Source organism: Macaca thibetana, chromosome 12 (genome assembly GCF_024542745.1).
Source record: "Macaca thibetana thibetana isolate TM-01 chromosome 12, ASM2454274v1, whole genome shotgun sequence".
In the NCBI taxonomy this organism is placed as follows: Eukaryota; Metazoa; Chordata; class Mammalia; order Primates; family Cercopithecidae; genus Macaca; species Macaca thibetana.
Window position 1 is genome coordinate 119,076,596 of NC_065589.1, and position 18,121 is coordinate 119,094,716.

The 18,121-nt window shown below is 41.1% G+C and overlaps 2 protein-coding genes across 7 annotated transcripts in view; one reads left to right on the top strand and one right to left on the bottom strand.

The window, feature by feature from the left end:
• CLASP1 (cytoplasmic linker associated protein 1) overlaps positions 1-18,121 on the bottom strand; it is a 310,910-nt gene that overhangs the window by 270,212 nt on the left and 22,577 nt on the right. The window lies entirely within an intron of this gene.
• LOC126932778 (60S ribosomal protein L7a-like) lies at positions 9,528-10,362 on the top strand. Its single transcript, XM_050751942.1, has one exon. The coding sequence runs from the start codon at positions 9,528-9,530 to the stop codon at positions 10,326-10,328; it is 801 nt and encodes a 266-aa protein (XP_050607899.1). The 3' UTR covers positions 10,329-10,362.

Sequence of the window (18,121 nt, forward strand, 5' to 3'; positions counted from 1 at the left end):
CTGTGGAGAATACCAGCTCTAGCATGCATCAAATAAAATTAGGAATGGAAAAGGAAATGCACAGAGCCTTTAAAAAAAAAAAACAGCACCTATCTCCAGCCCCTTAATTACCATATCTACCTGTGGCACTTACACACACTATCAGTAAAGAACTATTAACAATGGGGGATGGAAAGAAGAACAGAATCAACCATAACCTCTGACAACTTTTTTAATCTACTGTAGACTTCTTTGTAAGAAATTAAAAGTCGGACCATTTATACTTAGTAGCTTAAAACAATCATGAATTAATATTTCTCATAAGTCTACGAGGTGGCTGGGGTCAGCTGGGAAGATCCTGTGCTAGCCTTTCCTGGGATTATTCATGCAGCTGAGTCATTTGGCATTTTTACTGCAGCTGAAGGCTCTACAGTGGTGTCACTCACATGTCTGGGACTCTGGTGCTGGCTTTTGGCTGGGCCTCTCTCCACACATGATCTGTAACCTTTCAGTGGCACAGCCTAGAGTTCATCATGTAGTGGCTGGAGCACTCCAAGATGGAAAGGGGGAGGCTACCAGGCCTCCTGAGGCCTGAGATCCACAACTCGCATGTTACTTCTGCCACAATCTATTGGTAAAAGCAAGTCACAAGGCCAGTTCACAATGAAAGTGTGGGGAAGCTGGGCGCGGTGGCTCATGCCTGTAATCCCAGCACTTTGGGAGGCCAAGGCAGGTGGATCACCTGAGGTCAGGAGTTCGAGACCAGCCTAGTCCACATGGTGAAACCCCATCTCTACTAAAAACTAGCCAGGCGTGGTGGTGCGCACCTGTAATCCCAGCTACTCGAGAGGCTGAGGCAGGAGAATCACTTGAGCCTAGGAAGCAGAGGTTGTGGTGAGCTGAGATCACACCACTGCACTCCAGTCTGGGCGACACAGTGAGACTCTTGTCTCAAAAACAAAAAACAAACAAACAAACAAACAAAAAAGTGTGAGGAAATGGATTCTACCAATCAATAGGAGGAGCTACAAAATACTGTGACATGTTTTTCAATCTAACACATATGTACGCAATGGATATTTGTAGAATGAATAAATGGATGGAGTGAATATATTCACATACCCTGTTTATCCATTACCAGTCTATCTCAATCACTTTTATTTACTCATCAACTTATCAAATATAAAATCTCACTATAGAATATACTAAAGAAATAAGTCTATGACTTCACTTGAAAGAGCTTCCAACATACTTGGAGAGGACAGGACATACATACACACAAAAGGCTTATCAATGTCGGAGGTCAACACAAACACAAGATGGATAATTGGTAGCTTTAACGAGTAAAATACTGCACCTGCCAAATAAGGAATATGAATAAGTACTATGAAAATTTTAGAGGAAGGAATGGCTTAAGAAGGCTTGGAATGACCAAGTCAAAACTATATAAACAAGATTCAGCTTAAGCTTTGTGTTAAAATGTGGCTAGGATGTGCATTCAATAGTTATGGTGGCCAGGCCCAGTGGCTCACACCTGGAATCCCAGCACTTTGGGAGGCCAAGGCAGGCAGATCACCTGAGGTCAGGAGTTCGAGACCAGCCTGGCCAACATGGCGAAACCCCATCTCTACTAAAAATACAAAAATTAGCCAGGCATAGTGGCGCATGCCTGTAATCCCAGCTACTTGGGCGGCTGAGGAAGGAGAATCGCTTGAACCCGGGAGGTGGAGGTTGCAGTGAGCCGAGATCACAAAACTGCACTCCAGCTAGTGTAACAGGAATGAGACTCCATCTCAAAAAAACAAAAACAAACAAAAAAAATACTTATGGCACTTAAGGAAAAACAGCATAAGCAAAATGAGGGAGGTGAAGTGTGGTAAGGCAGACACAGTGAGATACCTGTGAGATAAGTAGGCATTATTATTCTCATTTTGAAGATACAGAACTGCAACTCAGAAAGGTTAAAAAAACAAAAACAGGCCAGGCGTGGTAGCTCACACCTGTAATCCCAGCACTTTGAGAGGCCGAGGGGGGCAGAAGTTTGAGACCAGCCTGGCCAACATGATGAAATCCTGTCTCCACTTAAAATATAGAAATTAGCAGGGTGTAGTGGCACACGCTTGTAATCCCAGCTACTCAAGAGGCTGAGACAAGAGAATCGCTTGAACCCGGGAGGCGGAAGTTGCGGTGAGCCAAGATCGTGCCACTGCACTCCAGCCTGGGTGACAAAGCAAGACTCTGTCTCAGAAAATAAGAATAAAATAAATAAATAAATAACAAAAACCAAAAAACCTGCCTAAGGTTTTAAAACAACTGTCAAGCAATAATTCAAAACCAGAGCTGCCTGGCCCCAAAGTTTGTGTTCTTTTCACTATACTACAAACTCCACTGAAAGTTCAAAGCATGGGCATTTACTAACTGAAACATGAAAATGTCTCAGCTACAGCATGTGGGGCATAAGACGGAGAAAATTAAGAAACATGAAGTCAAATCATAAATAAGGAGTTCAAGAAGCCTTAATAAAATAATATTCCATATGAAAGTATCAAGAAGGAATTAAATTACCAGCACCAATAAATCAATAACCACATTTAAAAATCTCCCTGGGGTCAGTTGCGGTGGCTCACGCCTGTAATCTCAACACTTTGGGTGGCGAGAGCAGGTGGATCACCTGAGGTCAGGAGTTCGAGACCAGCCTGGCCAACACGGTGAAACCCCATCTCTACTAAAAATACAAAAATTAGCATGGTGGCAGGCACCTGTAATCCCAGCTACTCGGGAGTCTGAGACAAGAGAATCACTTGAACCTGGGAGGCAGAGGTTGCAGTGAGCGGAGATTGCACCACTGCACTCCAGCTTGGGCAACAAAGAGCAAAACTCTGTCTCAAAAAATTTAAAAAACAAAATCTCCCTGGAAAATAGGATTGAAAGAGGGTATGATAATTTAAAGCCAGTTCTGGAAGAAGGTATGATAGTTTCATGCCAGAAAGAAGGTATGATAGTTTAAAGCCAGAAATTAGCAGGATTTACTCACACTAAGTCAGCACGTTTCTATCAATAAGACAAGCTTTTTTGCATTAGGATGATTTCTGCAACAATTATAATATGATTGAAAACGAAGAAAGACAGATGCGCTGCCATGCCCTGCCAGCAGGAAGTCTGTTCTTAGTCTACCTGTTCCTTCTGTCCTTTCCTTCTCTTTTTTCTCCCTCCCACTGTCCCACTCATTTTGAGGCCCACACATTCACTCAGTGAGCAAGCATTTACTCTGACAGGTATTGAACTATGCTAACTACTAAAAATCACAGAAAGTAAAGACTTCATCAAGGCCTTCAAGAAGGTCACTGTCTGAAAGAAGAAAGAGACAAACACAAACAGTCAAAATAGTATGTGGACAAGTCTTAAACCAGAAGTCTGCAGAAGGTGCTGTAGGTAGAAGAGAAAGGAAGATAAAACTGCCTAAGGGAACTCAGTAATGCTTCAATCAGGAATTGCAAGGATGGGGCACTGCACCTATCAACTAAGCACCACGCAGCTCAGCACTGGGAGCTCAGCACTGGGGCAGCCCTGGCTCTCATCTGTCAGTCACAGGTCCTTCCCTGTCTGCCACTGCAGACTCACACTCCAGCCTCCCTGACTCCCTCCCTATCTCCTCTCAGCTTCCTTAATGGTTTCAGCACCCACACAGATGACAACTCCTCCTTTCTGCCTCCTCAGACCTTTGACCTTCCAGTTGTCTACTCCCAGGAATCAGCAATCTCTCCTCTGCTAGCTCATTCCCAGCAGCTTGTAAATGTCCTCTAAATCACTCATCTTACAAAGGCCCTCTCTTGAGCTCACATGCCTTTCATCAATGACACCATCAACAGTGAAGCTTCTTTAAGCCGTTGTCTACACCAGCCAGCTCCACTGATGCACTTCCTGTCCCCTCCATAGACCCTCTGATCTGGCTCCACTCACTCACTCCACAAGAGTAGCTCTTATCAGGATCACCAATGACAGCCATGTTGGCAAATCCAAGGAAGACTTTTCTGTACTTAACAAACTGCACCCCTCAGCAGCAATCCAAAGTTGATCGCCCCTTCCTTCTTGAAAAATTCCCTACTTGTGTGAAAATAAATGTTTATGCCTTCTTGCTACTTCTCTGGTTGCATCTACTAAACCATCTCTCATCTCTACCCACCTTCCAGATCTCTGTTGGTGGGCTCAGTCCAGTGCCTCTTGTCCCCTCATGCTGCTCACTCCAAAATAACCAGCATCCATTCCCATGCCGATAAACCGATGTCTCCCAAATTTGTATCTCCAAGCCAAATACCTCTGGGCTCTGTCATATACACTGGCCTCCTTTTGGTTCCAAACTCTTTACTACTTCAGAGGGCTATTGCTTATGTTGTTCCTTCTGCCAAAAACTCTCCTTACACCTATATTGGCCCAGCTACCTCTTTTTCATCTTTCAGACTTCAGCTTAAATGCTGTCTCCTCAGAGACCCATTGGAAGGCCATTCTAGGGGTACTCCCTTGTCACTGCATGCTGTTCTCTACTTTCAAGCATTTAAGGTGCAATTCTATCACGTATTTTCTGTCTGATTTCCCAACAGGACTGTCAGGCTCAAGAAGGTAGGGACTTAATTTATTTTGTTCACCTAATGCCTATAATGCCTGTTGCAAACAAGGTACTCCAGAAATACTTGTCCAAAGAATAAAGTTTGCTCGGGCTGAAAATCAAAGGACAAACAGTCACTGGCAGTCTTGAGTTCCATTCTTTCTTAGAAGTAGAGGTAAGGGAGAAGGCAGAAAACATTACAGGTAAAAGGAATGTGCAAATACATATGGACAAAGCACAGACGCAAGAGTGTGTGGCCTGTTCAGAGGAAACAAGCAATCTAGAAAGATCACAGAACTGGTTCCCAACCTGTAAACATTACCGATCCCCACTCCTGGGCTGAAAGGGGAAAGTTATTAAAAGGATGTCTGATAATTATTCCATACATACACCAAGAATTCCTATACAGACAAAATATTCATATTCATGTTTCAATACTGAGAAAGTATTCATATTTTCAAGCTTACCTTTATGCATTATGAATGTATTATGAATTTTTAACGCAAAAATAATATAAAAAGTGCTTCGAAATTCTTAGTTTGATGTTTTTATTTCAATTAACAAATACTAGAAATTCTACTAGAGCTCTCTAGAGCTCTGTAATTCTAGATACTAAGAAGATGAAATAATTATCAAAAAGCCTATAAAATACCAGTCAGGCATACAACAAAAAGACTGGACAGAGATAAGACCCAACAGTCAATTTCTAGCACCAAAAGTCAACAGTGCTTTGGTCTTGCAGGGAAATCTATACAAGTCATCTCTGAACTGGAGAATGTAGAAACTGGATGAATATGTAATTGTGTAACTTGGAAAGAACATTAAAAGCTGGAATTACTCAAGTATATTCAAGAATATTCTGCAGTAGGGAAAAAATCAAAGTTAAACTAATTTTCTCTCATTCTGTATCCCTCACTCCAGTGTGCACAATGATTAACTACAATGTAATTACGACAAAACCCAACCACAATGTAAAAGCACCAAAATGAATAAAAGGTTCAGGCTCACCACATTACATTAAAAAGGCAGGTCACGTGAACAACAAAATAAAATCATTAACATTGGTTAATTTTCAGCTGATAAAATTACAGGTTCCTTAATCTTATCTTTGTGCTTTCCTGTGTTTTCCAAATTTTTTCTATGATGAATACATATTACTTTTATAATTACAACTAGAAAAATGGTATTCAAAACTCAGGCACTATCATTTCATAGTGGAGGGAAACCTACCTTTCAATACTAGGGAATACAGTGAAGTAAACAATAAGAAAAAAATTCCTAAGAAAATGGAGCTAGCAGATCAGTTATTTCCATAAAAACATGTTGTGAAATACTACAGGCTGGTCAACACAAATAACTGTAAAAACAAACAACAAAAAAAAAGGCCACTGCATTACAGTACACTTGCCATCAGAAAATAACAGGAAAAAATACTACACAGGTGTCAGATAAGGTACTCGTGATTAGAACTTACCTTCACCAGTATTTTAATAAAGTAAATTTTTAAAATCCTCTCAGATATTTTAAATATATTTTTCCCTAAATGTGAACTGTAAAAGTAGAACACAGTTTCATTCTATTTTTTCTCCTCCTGTGGCAGATTTAGGCTATTGGATTAAATTTGCTTCTATTTTTTTCTACTCCTTGAAACTCCCCCAAAGATGAAACAAGATGGACATCCACTGAGAACTGCTGAAGTTTGGGGATGGGTATTCCAAGGTTTGTTAAAATCTCTTTACTTTTATATCTGTTAGAAATTATCCAGGGCCGGGCTCGGTAGCTTACGTCTTTAATCCCAGCACTTTGGGAGGCCCAGGTGGGTGGGTCACCTAAGGTCAGGAGTTCAAGACCAGTCTGGCCAACAGAGCGAAACCCTGTCTCTACTAAAAATACGAAAAGCAGACGGGAGTGGTGGCGCATGCCTGTAATCCCAGCTACTCAGGAGGCTGATGCGGGAGAACTGCTTGAACCCAGAGGCAGAGGTCACAGTGAACCAAAATCACACCACTACACTCCAGCCTGGGCAACAGAGCAAGACTCTGTCTCAAAAAAAAAAGAAAGAAAGAAATTATCCAGAATTAGCGGGACCAGTGGCACATGCCTGATTAGGGATCAGAAATTACCTATAATCAAAGTGGCATCTAATTGTGCTTTTGATTTTCATCTAAGGACTAAGGATACTGACCTTCCTTTTTTTTTTTTTTTTTTTTTTTTTTGAGATGAAGTCTCGCTCTGTCACAAGGCTGGAGTGCAGTGGCACGATCTCAGCTCACTGCAACCTCTGCCTCCCAGGTTCAAGCAATTCTCCCACCTCAGCATTCCGAGTAGTTGGGACCACAGGTACATGCCACCACACCCAACCAAATTTTGTATTTTTAGTAGAGAAGGGGTTACACCATATTGGCCAGGATGGTCTGGATCTATTGACCTAGTAATCCACCCACCTTGGCCTCCCAAAGTGCTGAGATTACAGGTGTAATCAGCCTAGACTTGAGCTTCTTTTCATGATGTATTAGCCATTTGGATATCTTCTTTGGAGAAATATCTGATCAAATCCTCTGCTCATTTGTTAACTGGGTTATGTGTCTTTTTACCGTTGATTTTAAGAATTTCTAAAATATACTTTGGATAAAAGTCCTTTATCAGATATATGACAAGCAAATACTTTTTCTCATTCTGGGATGTCTTCATTTTCTTGATGGTGCCATTTGAAGAAAAAAAAAATTTCCATCTTAATGAAGATCAATTTATCTGTTTTTCTTTTAGTGCCTATGTTTTAGCTGTCATACTGAAGAAGCCAGGCATGGTGGCTCACACCTGTAATCCCAGCAGGTTTGGGAGGCTGAGACAGGAAGATTGCTTGACTCACGAGTTTGAGACCAGCCTGGGCAATGTGGCAAACCCTATCTCTATAAAAAATTCAACAATTAGCTGGTACATGCTTGTAGTCCCAGCCACTCGGGAGGCTAAAGTAGGAGGATCGTTGAGCCCAGCAGGAAGTCAAGGCTGCAGTGAGCTGCAATTCCCCTACTGTACCCTAGCCTCAGCGACAAGAGTGAGACCCTATATCAAAAAAAGAAGAAAAAAGAAACCATTGTCTAATACAAGGGCATGAAGATTTACAACCATGTTTTCTTCTAAGAGTTGTTTTTTCTTTTTTAATAGAGATGGCATCTCGCTATGTTGCCCAGGCTGGTCTTGAATTCCTGGGCTCAAGTGATCCTCCCACCTTGGCCTCAAAAGTGCTGGGATTACAGGTATGACCCACTAGGCTTAGCCTGAGTTTTATTGTTTCAGATCTGACATTTAGGTCTATGATGAATTCTGAATTTATATATATATAAGTGAGGTAAGGGTCCAAATTCCGTTTTTTGTTATGTGGATATCCACCTGTACCACCATCATTTGTTGAAAAAGATATTCTTTCTCCACTTAATTGTCCTTGCACTTTGTGGAAAATCAATTGACCATAAATGGAAGGGTTTAGTTCTGGATTCTCATTCTATTGCATTGATCTATATGTCTATCTTTAAGCCAGTATCAGATGTCTCAATTATTGTAATTTTGTAGTAAGTTATGAAAGTCCTCCAACTTTTTTTTCAAGATTGTTTTGGCAATTCTGGGTCCCTTGCATTTCTACATGAGTTTTAAGATCCGCTTATCAATTTCTGCAAAGTAGGCAACTGGGTTTGTTTGTTTGTTTGTTTATGAGACGGAGTCTCACTCTGTCACCCAGACTGGAGTGCAGTGGCACAATCTCGGCTCATTGCAAACTTTGCCTCCCAGGTTCAAACAATTCTCCTGCCTCAGCCTCCCAAGTAGCTGGGATTACAGGCGCACACCACCACGCTTGGTTAATTTTTGTATTTTTAGTAGAGATGGGGTTTCACCATACTGGTCAGGCTGGTCTCGAACTCTCGATCTCACACCCGCCTCGGCCGCCAAAAGCACTGGGATTATAGGCATGAGCCACCACACCTGGCCTGGAATTTTAATAGGGATTGTGCTAAATCTATATGGGGAGTATTACCATCATAACAATAATAAGTCTTCCAATCCCTGAACATAGAGTATCTTTCCATTTATTTAGATCTTTCAATGATGTTTTACAGTTCAGAATGTAAGTTCTGGCCAGGCACAGTGGCTTACACCTGTAATTCCAGCACTTTGGGAGGTCGAGGCAGGTGGATTGCTTGAATTCAGGAGTTTGAGACCAACCCAGGCAACATGGAGAAACCTAGTCTCTAAAAAAAACAAAAATTAGCCAGGCGTGATGGTATACGCCTTTGGTATCAACTACTCAGAAGGCTGAGGTGGGAGGATCACTTGAGCCCAGGAGGCAGAATTTGTAGTGAGCTGATACTGTGCTACTGCACTTAAGCATGGGCAACAAGAGTGACACCCTGTCTCAAAAAAAAAAAAAAAAAAAAGGAATGTAAGTTCTGCACTTCTTTTGTTAACTTTATTCCCAAATGTTTTATTCTTTTTGACACTATTGTGAATGGAATTGTTTCCTTGGTTTCATTTTTGAATTATTCATTGTAAATGTATAACAATAAAATTACTTTCTGTATATTGATCCTGTATTCTGAAACTTTGAGGAGCTTATAACAATTTTATAGTGCATTCCTTAAGATGTTTTATATACAAGATCATGCCATCTACAAATAGAGATTATCTTACTTCCTTTCCAATATGAATGCCTTTTCTTTCTTTTTCTTCCCTAATTGTCTTGGCTAGAACCTCCAATACAATGTTAAAGCTAAGTGTCAAAGAGACTATACCTGTCTTGGTCAGGCGCAGTGGCTCACACCTATAATCCCAGCACTTTGGGAGGCTGAGGTGGGTGGATCACTTAAGCTCAGGAGTTCGAGATCAGCCTGGGCAACATAGTAAAACCCCATCTATATAAAAAATATCTCTAGCTCTCCTCCCGCTACCCAAGATGCCGAAAGGAAAGAAGGCCAAGGGAAAGAAGGTGGCTCCAGCCCCTGCTGTCGTGAAGAAGCAGGAGGTCAAGAAAGTGGTGAATCCCCTGTTTGAGAAAAGGCCTAAGAATTTCGGCACTGGACAGGACATCCCGCCCAAAAGAGACCTCACCCGCTTTGTGAAATGGCCTCGCTATATCAGGTTGCAGCGGCAGAGAGCCATCCTCTATAAGCGGCTGAAAGTGTCTCCTGCTATTAACCAGTTCACCCAGGCCCTGGACCGCCAGATAGCTACTCAGCTGCTTAAGCTGGCCCACAAGTACAGACCAGAGACAAAGCAAGAGAAGAAGCAGAGGCTGTTGGCCCGGGCCGAGAAGAAAGCTGCTGGCAAAGGGGACGTCCCCACTAAGAGACCACCTGTCCTTCGAGCAGGAGTTAACACCGTCACCACCTTGGTGGAGAACAAGAAGGCTCAGCTGGTGGTGATTGCACATGCCGTGGATCCCAGAGAGCTGGTTGTCTTCTTGCCTGCCCTGTGTCGTAAAATGGGGGTCCCTTACTGCATTATCAAGGGGAAGGCCAGACTGGGCCGTCTAGTCCACAGAAAGACCTGCACCACTGTCGCCTTCACACAGGTGAACTCGGAAGACAAAGGCGCTTTGGCTAAGCTGGTGGAAGCTATCAGGACCAATTACAACGACAGATACGATGAGATCCGCCGTCACTGGGGCAGCAATGTCCTGGGTCCCAAGTCTGTGGCTCGTATCGCCAAACTCGAAAAGGCAAAGGCTAAAGAACTTGCCACTAAGCTGCGTTAAATGTACACTGTTGAGTTTTCTGTACATAAAAATAATTAAAATACAAATTTTCCTTCAAAAAAAAAATCTCTCTATATATAAATTTTTAAAAATTATAATGATTATATGTCTTGTTCCTAATCTTAGGACAGCATTCTGTCTTATCATTAAGTATGATATTAGCTGTAGGTTTTCACAGATGGTTTATCACACTGAGGAAGTTCCCTTCCATTTCTAATTTGTTGAATGTTTTTTATCATGAAACAATGTTGGATTTAATCAAATGTTTTTCCTGCCGCTATTGAGATGTTCATGTTGGTCTTGCCCTTTATTCTATTACATGGCATGTTACATTAATTTACAGATATTAAGCCAACTTTGCATTCCTGGGATAATTCCCACTCGGTTACAGTATAGAATTCTTCTGATATGTTGCTATATTCAGTTTGCAAGTATTTTGTTGAGGTATTTTACACCTACATCCATAAAGAATACTGTTCTGTAGTTTTCTTGTCTTCTGATGTCTTTGCCTGGTTTTAGTATCAGCCTAATAATGTCCACACAGGATAAACTGGAAAGTAACACCTCTTCTTTATTTTGAAAGAGCGTGTGAAGAATTTGTGTTGATTCTTCTTTAAATATTTGGTGGAATCACAAAATGCGAAGTTATCTGGACCCAAGCTTTTTTGGGAGGGGCTTTTTTATTGTTAATTCAATCTATTTACTTTATTGGTCTATTCAGATTTTCTATTTTTGGGGAGGTTGAGGCAGGAGAATTGCTTGAACCCAGGAGGCAAACGCTGCAGTGAGCCACCATTGTACCACTGCACTCCACCCTGAGTGACAGAGCAAGACTCCATCTCAAACAAACAAAAAAGACTTTATTTCTTTTCGAGTCAATTTCAGTAGCGTCTTTCAAAGACTGCATACATCTCATATGTGTTATCTAACTTGTTGGCATAAAATGGTTCCTAGTATCTCCTTATAATCTTTTTTAATTTCCATGTAAGGTCAGTAGTGATGTCCTTTCTTTCGTTCCTCATTTTATTAATTTATTAATCTAGCTCAAGGTTTGTCCATTTTGTTGATCTTTGCACAGAACCTATTTTTGGTTTGATTTTCCCTACTTTTTTTTCCCTCTATTTCATTTATTTCTATTCCAGTTTTTATTATTATATTCCTTCTGCTTGCTTTGGATTTAGTGTGTTCTTCTTTTATTAGTTTCTTAAGGTGGAAGATTTGACATCTTTCTTCTTTTCTTAATTCAAGCATTTATAGCTATAAATTTCCCTCTGGGAAATGCTTTTGCTGTATCCCCTAGCTTATGATACATTGCTTTGTTTTTTGCATGAAGCACAGTAGGCCCTCAATAAACATCCATTGTTGAAAAACGAGTGGCAGGGTTTTTTTTCCTCTTGTTGTTGTTTTTTGAGATGGAGTGTCACTCTGCCACCCAGACTGGAATGCAGTGGGCAGTCATGTGATCTGGGCTCACTGCAACCTCCACCTCCTGGGTCCAAGCTATTCTCCTGCCTCAGCCTCCCAAGTAGCTGGGATTATAGGCACCCACCACCACACCCAGCCCAGCTAATTTTTTGTATTTTTAGTAGAATGGGGTTTCGCCATGTTGGCCAGGCTGGTCTTGAACTCCTGACCTCAGGTGATCCACCTGCCTTGGCCTCCCAAAGTGCTGGGATTACAGGTATGAGCCACCGCACCCAGCCCAGGGTTTTTTTGTTTGTTTTTGTTTTTTCAATTGTGGCAAAACATACATAAGATTTGCCATTTTAGGCCGGGCGCGGTGGCTCAAGCCTGTAATCCCAGCACTTTGGGAGGCCAAGGCGGGCGGATCACGAGGTCAGGAGATCGAGACCATCCTGGCTAACACGGTGAAACCCCGTCTCTACTAAAACATACAAAAAAAAACTAGCCGGGCGCGGTGGCGGGCACCTGTAGTCCCAGCTACTCGGGAGGCTGAGGCAGGAGAATGGCGTGAACCCGGGAGGCGGAGCTTGCAGTGAGCTGAGATCCGGCCACTGCACTCCAGCCTGGGCGACAGAGCGAGACTCCATCTCAAAAAAAAAAAAAAAAAAAAAAAAAAAAAAAAGATTTGCCATTTTAACTATTTTTAAACATACAATTAATTCGGTGGTATAAAGTACATTCACATTGTTTGCAACCATCATCATCATGATGTGATATATTTTGTCTTCATCTCAGAGTATTTTCCAATTTTCCTGTGGCTTTTTCTTTGAATCATTGGTGATTTCAGTTTGTGTAGTTTAATTTTCACATATTCTGAATTTCCCAAATTTCCTTCTGTTATTGATATCTAATTTCATTTCATTATGGTCAGAGAACATAGTATGATTTCCATCCTTTAAATTAATTGAGGCTTGTTTTATGGCATAACATATGGTCTATCCTGAAATGTTCCATATGTATTTCAGAACAATGTGTATCCTACTATTATTGGAAGGGGTGTTCTATAAATGTTTGTACCTTAATGATTTAAAAGTTTGCCTGTATCTAGATCAGGTTTACAAACAAAAAAAAAAATTCTCAATTATTTCAATTTTAAAATTTTCATTTTATGACTTTCTATACTAAGTATTCCATGTGCATATACAAATAAAAAGAAAGTCTCCCTTCAAAAATAAAAATGTTTCTGGTAACACATGAATAGTTGGTTTCTAACAGTGAAATCCACTAAAAAGCTAAGCACAAAGGAGCACATATGCTGGCTTGAGAGATTTTCTTTCTTTTTTTTTTTTTTTTTTTTTTGAGAGGGAGTCTCGCACTGTGATCCAGGCTGGAGTGCAGTGGCACAATCTCGGCTCACGGCAACCCCCGCCTCCCAGGTTCAAGCGATTCTCCTGCCTCAGCCTCCCAAGTAGCTAGGATTACACACACCCACCACCAGGCCTGGTTAATTTTTGTATTTTCAGTAGAGACAGAGTTTCACCATGTTGGCCAGGCTGGTCTTGAACTCCTGATCTCAGGTGATCCGCCCGCCTCAGCCTCCCAAAGTGCTAGCATTACAGGCGTGAGCCACCGCGCCCAGCCTGCTTGACAGATTTTCTAAGAGGTTCACGAAACAGAAAAATCCCCAGACTTAGGTGAATAAGAAAATAAGAGAACAGGCCAGGCCCGGTGGCTCACAACTGTAATCCTAGCACTTTGGGAGGCCAAGGCGGGAAGATCATCCTGGCCAACATGGTGAAACCTCATCTCTACTAAAAATACAAAAATTAGCTGGGCGTGGTGGCAGTGCCTACAGTCCCAGTTACTCAGGAGGCTGAGGCAAGAGAATCGCTTCAACCCGGGAGGCAGAGGCTGCAGTAAGCTGAGATGGCACCACTGCATTCCAGTCTGGTGACAGAGCGAGACTCTATCTCAAAAAAAAAAAAAAAAAAGAGAGAGAGAAGAGAAATCTGATATGTCATCTGATATAGTATGACAGCTGACATGGCCATCCCAAATTTCCCAAGGGAGCTAGGTTATACCCAGTTGAAAAAAAACAAAACTCCTAAAGTCCTGGGTATTTAATGTGACGACAGAAGGTGTAAGAAGGATGAGGATTTAAAAAAACAAAAGAAGTCTTTCTGCGTTACCAAATAAAGAAGTCAAGCTATTAATAATTAATACACCAATAGTTTAAAACTTGCCTTTCATTTCATCAATAAAATAAGCATAGCTACTTCATATTTGAAGCAGTACCTTCCAATTTGTTAAGTGATCATACAAATGCTACCTTCTCTATCCCCTACAAAATCTGTCAGATTATAATTATAATGCCTATTTTACAGAGAAGAAAAGATTCAGAAGCAAAGTGACTTCTGGGGTAACACAGCAAGTATGAAACAGAACCAGGATTTCGATTCCTTTTTTGTTTTGTTTTGTTTTAGAGAGATGTGGTCTTCCTATGTTGCCCATGCTGGTCTCGAACTCCTGGCCTCAAGTGATTCTCCCACTCTGGCCTCCCAAAACACTGGGATTACAGATGTGAGCCACCACGCCTGGCCAGAACCAAGATTTGAATTTTGCTTTCTAACTCAAAATCCAGAGCTATTTTCACCAAAATGCAGCTCCTTCTTCTCACCAAAAACAGACACACATCTCTGAGTACTTTAGACATACATATCATTTAGGAAAAAGACCTACAAAAGAAAGATATATGCACCATATTTAATGTTCTCAAAATAAGAGCCAAAAAGCTTGAATATAGAGGAACAACTAGTACCTGGCCCAGCACCACATACTGAGCAAGTGATCCACAAAGAATAAATGAAGAGAAAGAACCATCACATGCATTCCCGTAAGTAGCTTAGGACAGTAATCGGCAACATTTAGTTCAGAGAGTTCAGGACGTCCCATAGATGCCAATGGTGAGCCAAAAGCATGATCAAAAATAGGAAAAAGAGAGGAAAACTAGGAAAACGTATGGAAAGAAAAAGAGGAGAAACAACAAAATATGCGTAACCATTGGGGGAAACTGGGTGAAGGGTAAACATGAACTCCCGTACATTTTTTGCAACTGCTTGTGAATCTATAATTATTTCAAAATAAGTAGTTAAAGAAAACAAAAGAAGAAAAAAGTGGAAAGACAGACATGAAATGAAAAGGCTCTTGGTCCCAGTTTCCTAAGTTCATGGAGTACCTAATGTACCAGGCAATCTGCCAGGCACTGCCCTCAACAAGCTCCATGTTCACTGCAGAGAGAGAGACAAGTAAATAATCTATTCCACCACAGTATATCAAGATGCTTTCCTGCAAGGCTCTACTTTTCTAATTCCTTAGCAAACATGGATAAAAGAAAGGCTACAACAGTGAAACAAATATAAGGGCACCACTAGATAAAGCTACATCTTAGGTGTACCTTGAGCATGAGAATGCAGGCCTTGCTTATTGTCCCTCACCATCCAAGCATATTTACCTTGCTTAGGCAAGATTCATACTCCTCAGTACGAATCTGATGGACAAGGAAAATGTGCAGAGTCATAGACAACCTTCAAAGATAAGGAACTCTGTGTCTACTAAAGAAAGAGAACTTCATTTTGGGCTTTAGAGATTCATTTATTCATTGACAATTTAGATCTTCTTATGTTACTTCAAACCCTTTCAATGCAATTTAAGTGACCTGTCAGGGAAAAATAATGTGGAACGTCACCTGAGCAATGACAAAGGCTACTGAAAAGATAATTTCATATACTATAAAATAAGCAATTTTATACACTGTATACAATTTCATATACTATGAAATACTGTGAAATTTCATACCCTGTCTACCACTATTCAATCATATTTCAAGCTCATATACTTTTAAGTCTGTACTTTACTAAGCTTATACCTAACAAAAATTTGCTATATTTCTCAGGTAAGCTATAGAAAGACACTGCTTTTACTAAAATGAAATTTTTATAGTTATGTTTTATGGGCTTACAAAAAATAAATTCCAAAAGAAAAGTGCAAAAAGAGAGCTGTGCCTTAACAATGTTAGTATAAACTGGGTTGTACTACATACAGCAGCTCGGTTTTCAAAATGAGTTGTGATTGCCTCAATATTTTTCCAACATAAACTTATTCCTATTCAACATTAACATGGTTTTCCTTAAAATATCAAAAGACCTAACCATCACTCTAGTCCTGCATTTTCAAAAACGGTCACTTAAGAATGTAATTGAGGCCAGGCACGATGGCTTACACCTGTAATCCCAGCACTTTGGAAGCCTGAGGCGCGTGGATCACTTGAGGTGAGGAATTCGAGACCAGCCTTGCCAACATCGTGAAACCCCGTCTCTACTAAAAACACAAAAATATTAGCCAGGTGTGGTGGCGCATGCCTGTCATCCCAGCTACTCCCGATGCTATGGCACAAGAATCGCTTGAACTAGGGAGGCAGAGGTTGCAGAGTCAAGATCACACCACTGCACTCCAGCCTGGGTGACAGAACAAAACTCCTGTCTCAAAAAAAAAGGAATGTAATTGAATATAATCAAATAAACAATTTAATGTACTGCTGATGAAAATAAAAAGTAATAATATATAGGACAATTTGGCAACATCTCTTGATCCAACCAGTCCAAATCTAAGAATGCATCTAAGGAAATAATTTATCAAGTATGCTAAAATGGGCTGGGTGCCATGGCTCCTGACAGAGCGAGACTCCATCTCAAAAAAAAAAAAAGGTATACTAAACTAAACATATCAAGTTGTTCACTGCAGCTGGTCATCCTTTCTTTTAATTCTTTTTTTTCTTTCTTTATTTTGGTCATCCTTTTTAAATGAAATAATCCTAAATGTTAATGAATAGGGAATTGGGAAATAAATTACAGGACATCCAAACAACAGCAAACCATGCAGTTACCAAGAATGATAATAAAAAATCTGTTCTTGCCAAGCGCAGTGGCTCAGCCTGTAATCCCAGTACTTTGGGAGGCAGAGGGGGGCGGATCATGAGATCAGGAGATTGAGACCATCCTGGCTAACACTGTGAAACCCCGTCTCTACTAAAAATACAAAAAATTAGCCGGGTGTGGTGGTGGGCACCTGTATTCCCAGCTACTCGGGAGGCTGACGCAGGAGAATGGTATGAACCCAAGAGGCGGAGCTTGCAGTGAGCCGAGATCGCACCACTGCACTCCAGCCTGGGTGACAGAGTGAGACTCCGTCTCAAAAAATAAATAAATAAATAAATAAAAATAAATAAAAAATCTGTTCTTATTGGTCTGTAAAGATATCTGCAATCATTTTAGTGAAAAAAGCAATCCAGAAAACAATTAGAAACGCAAACTAGGCCAGGAGCGGTGGCTCACGGCTGTAATCCCAGCACTTTCGGTGGCCGAGGCCAGAGGATCACCTCAGGTCAGGAAACTGAGACCAGCCTGGCCAAAATGGTGAAACCCCGTCTCTACTAAAAATACAAAAATTAGCTGGGCATGGTGACGGGCCCCTGTAATCCCAGGTACTTGAGAGACTGAGGCAGGAGAATCACTTGAACCCAGCAGGCAGAGGTTGCAGTGAGCCAAGACTGCGGCACTGCACTCTAGCCTGAGTGACAAGAGCGAAACCCCATCTCAAAAAAAAAAAAAAATTAAAAAGTATTTATTTAAATGCATCATGCATAGAAAACGTATGGAAGGGAACACACCAAAATGTTAATACTGTGTTTTCCCTCTTGTCACCCAGGCTGGACTGCAGTGACATGATCTCGGCTCACCGCAACCTTCGCCTCCCAGGTTCAAGCTATTCTCCTGCCTCAGCCTCCTGAGTAGCTGGGACTACAGGTGCACACTACCATGCCCAGCTAACTTTACATTTTTAGTAGAGACAGGGTTTCACCATGTTCGCCAGGCTGGTCTCGAACTCCTGACCTCAAGTGATCCATCCGCCTCCACCTCCCAAAGTGCTGGGATTACAAGCATGAGCCACTGCGCCCAGCCTCTATTCCTATTCTTTTTAGTTAAATCATAATCTATCCAATAAATACCAGAAAGTTGTTTTTAAAGTTAAATCAAATTGTAATCCTGATATCACAATCATCATCCATTACTACAAGTATTGAAAACCACAGAAAGTTTGGTAGATCACCATATTAGAAAGAAACACACGTGCACACACGTACACACACACACACACAGAAGCAATTATTCAGTAAATCTTCTGTATCTAGTACTCATCTCTAGAAGGCAGTATTGGTAACACCTACAAGGAAACAAAACTTATTCCTGCCTCGTCCAGTCACAAAATTCTTGCCAAGTCAAAACAGAAAAGCAAACAAGAAATGAGAAGAGGCCGGGCGAGGTGGCTCACAC

Bases quoted from the DNA above. Each gene is read 5' to 3' on its own strand.
- LOC126932778 (XM_050751942.1), top strand. From the start codon at position 9,528: ATGCCGAAAGGAAAGAAGGCCAAGGGAAAGAAGGTGGCTCCAGCCCCT.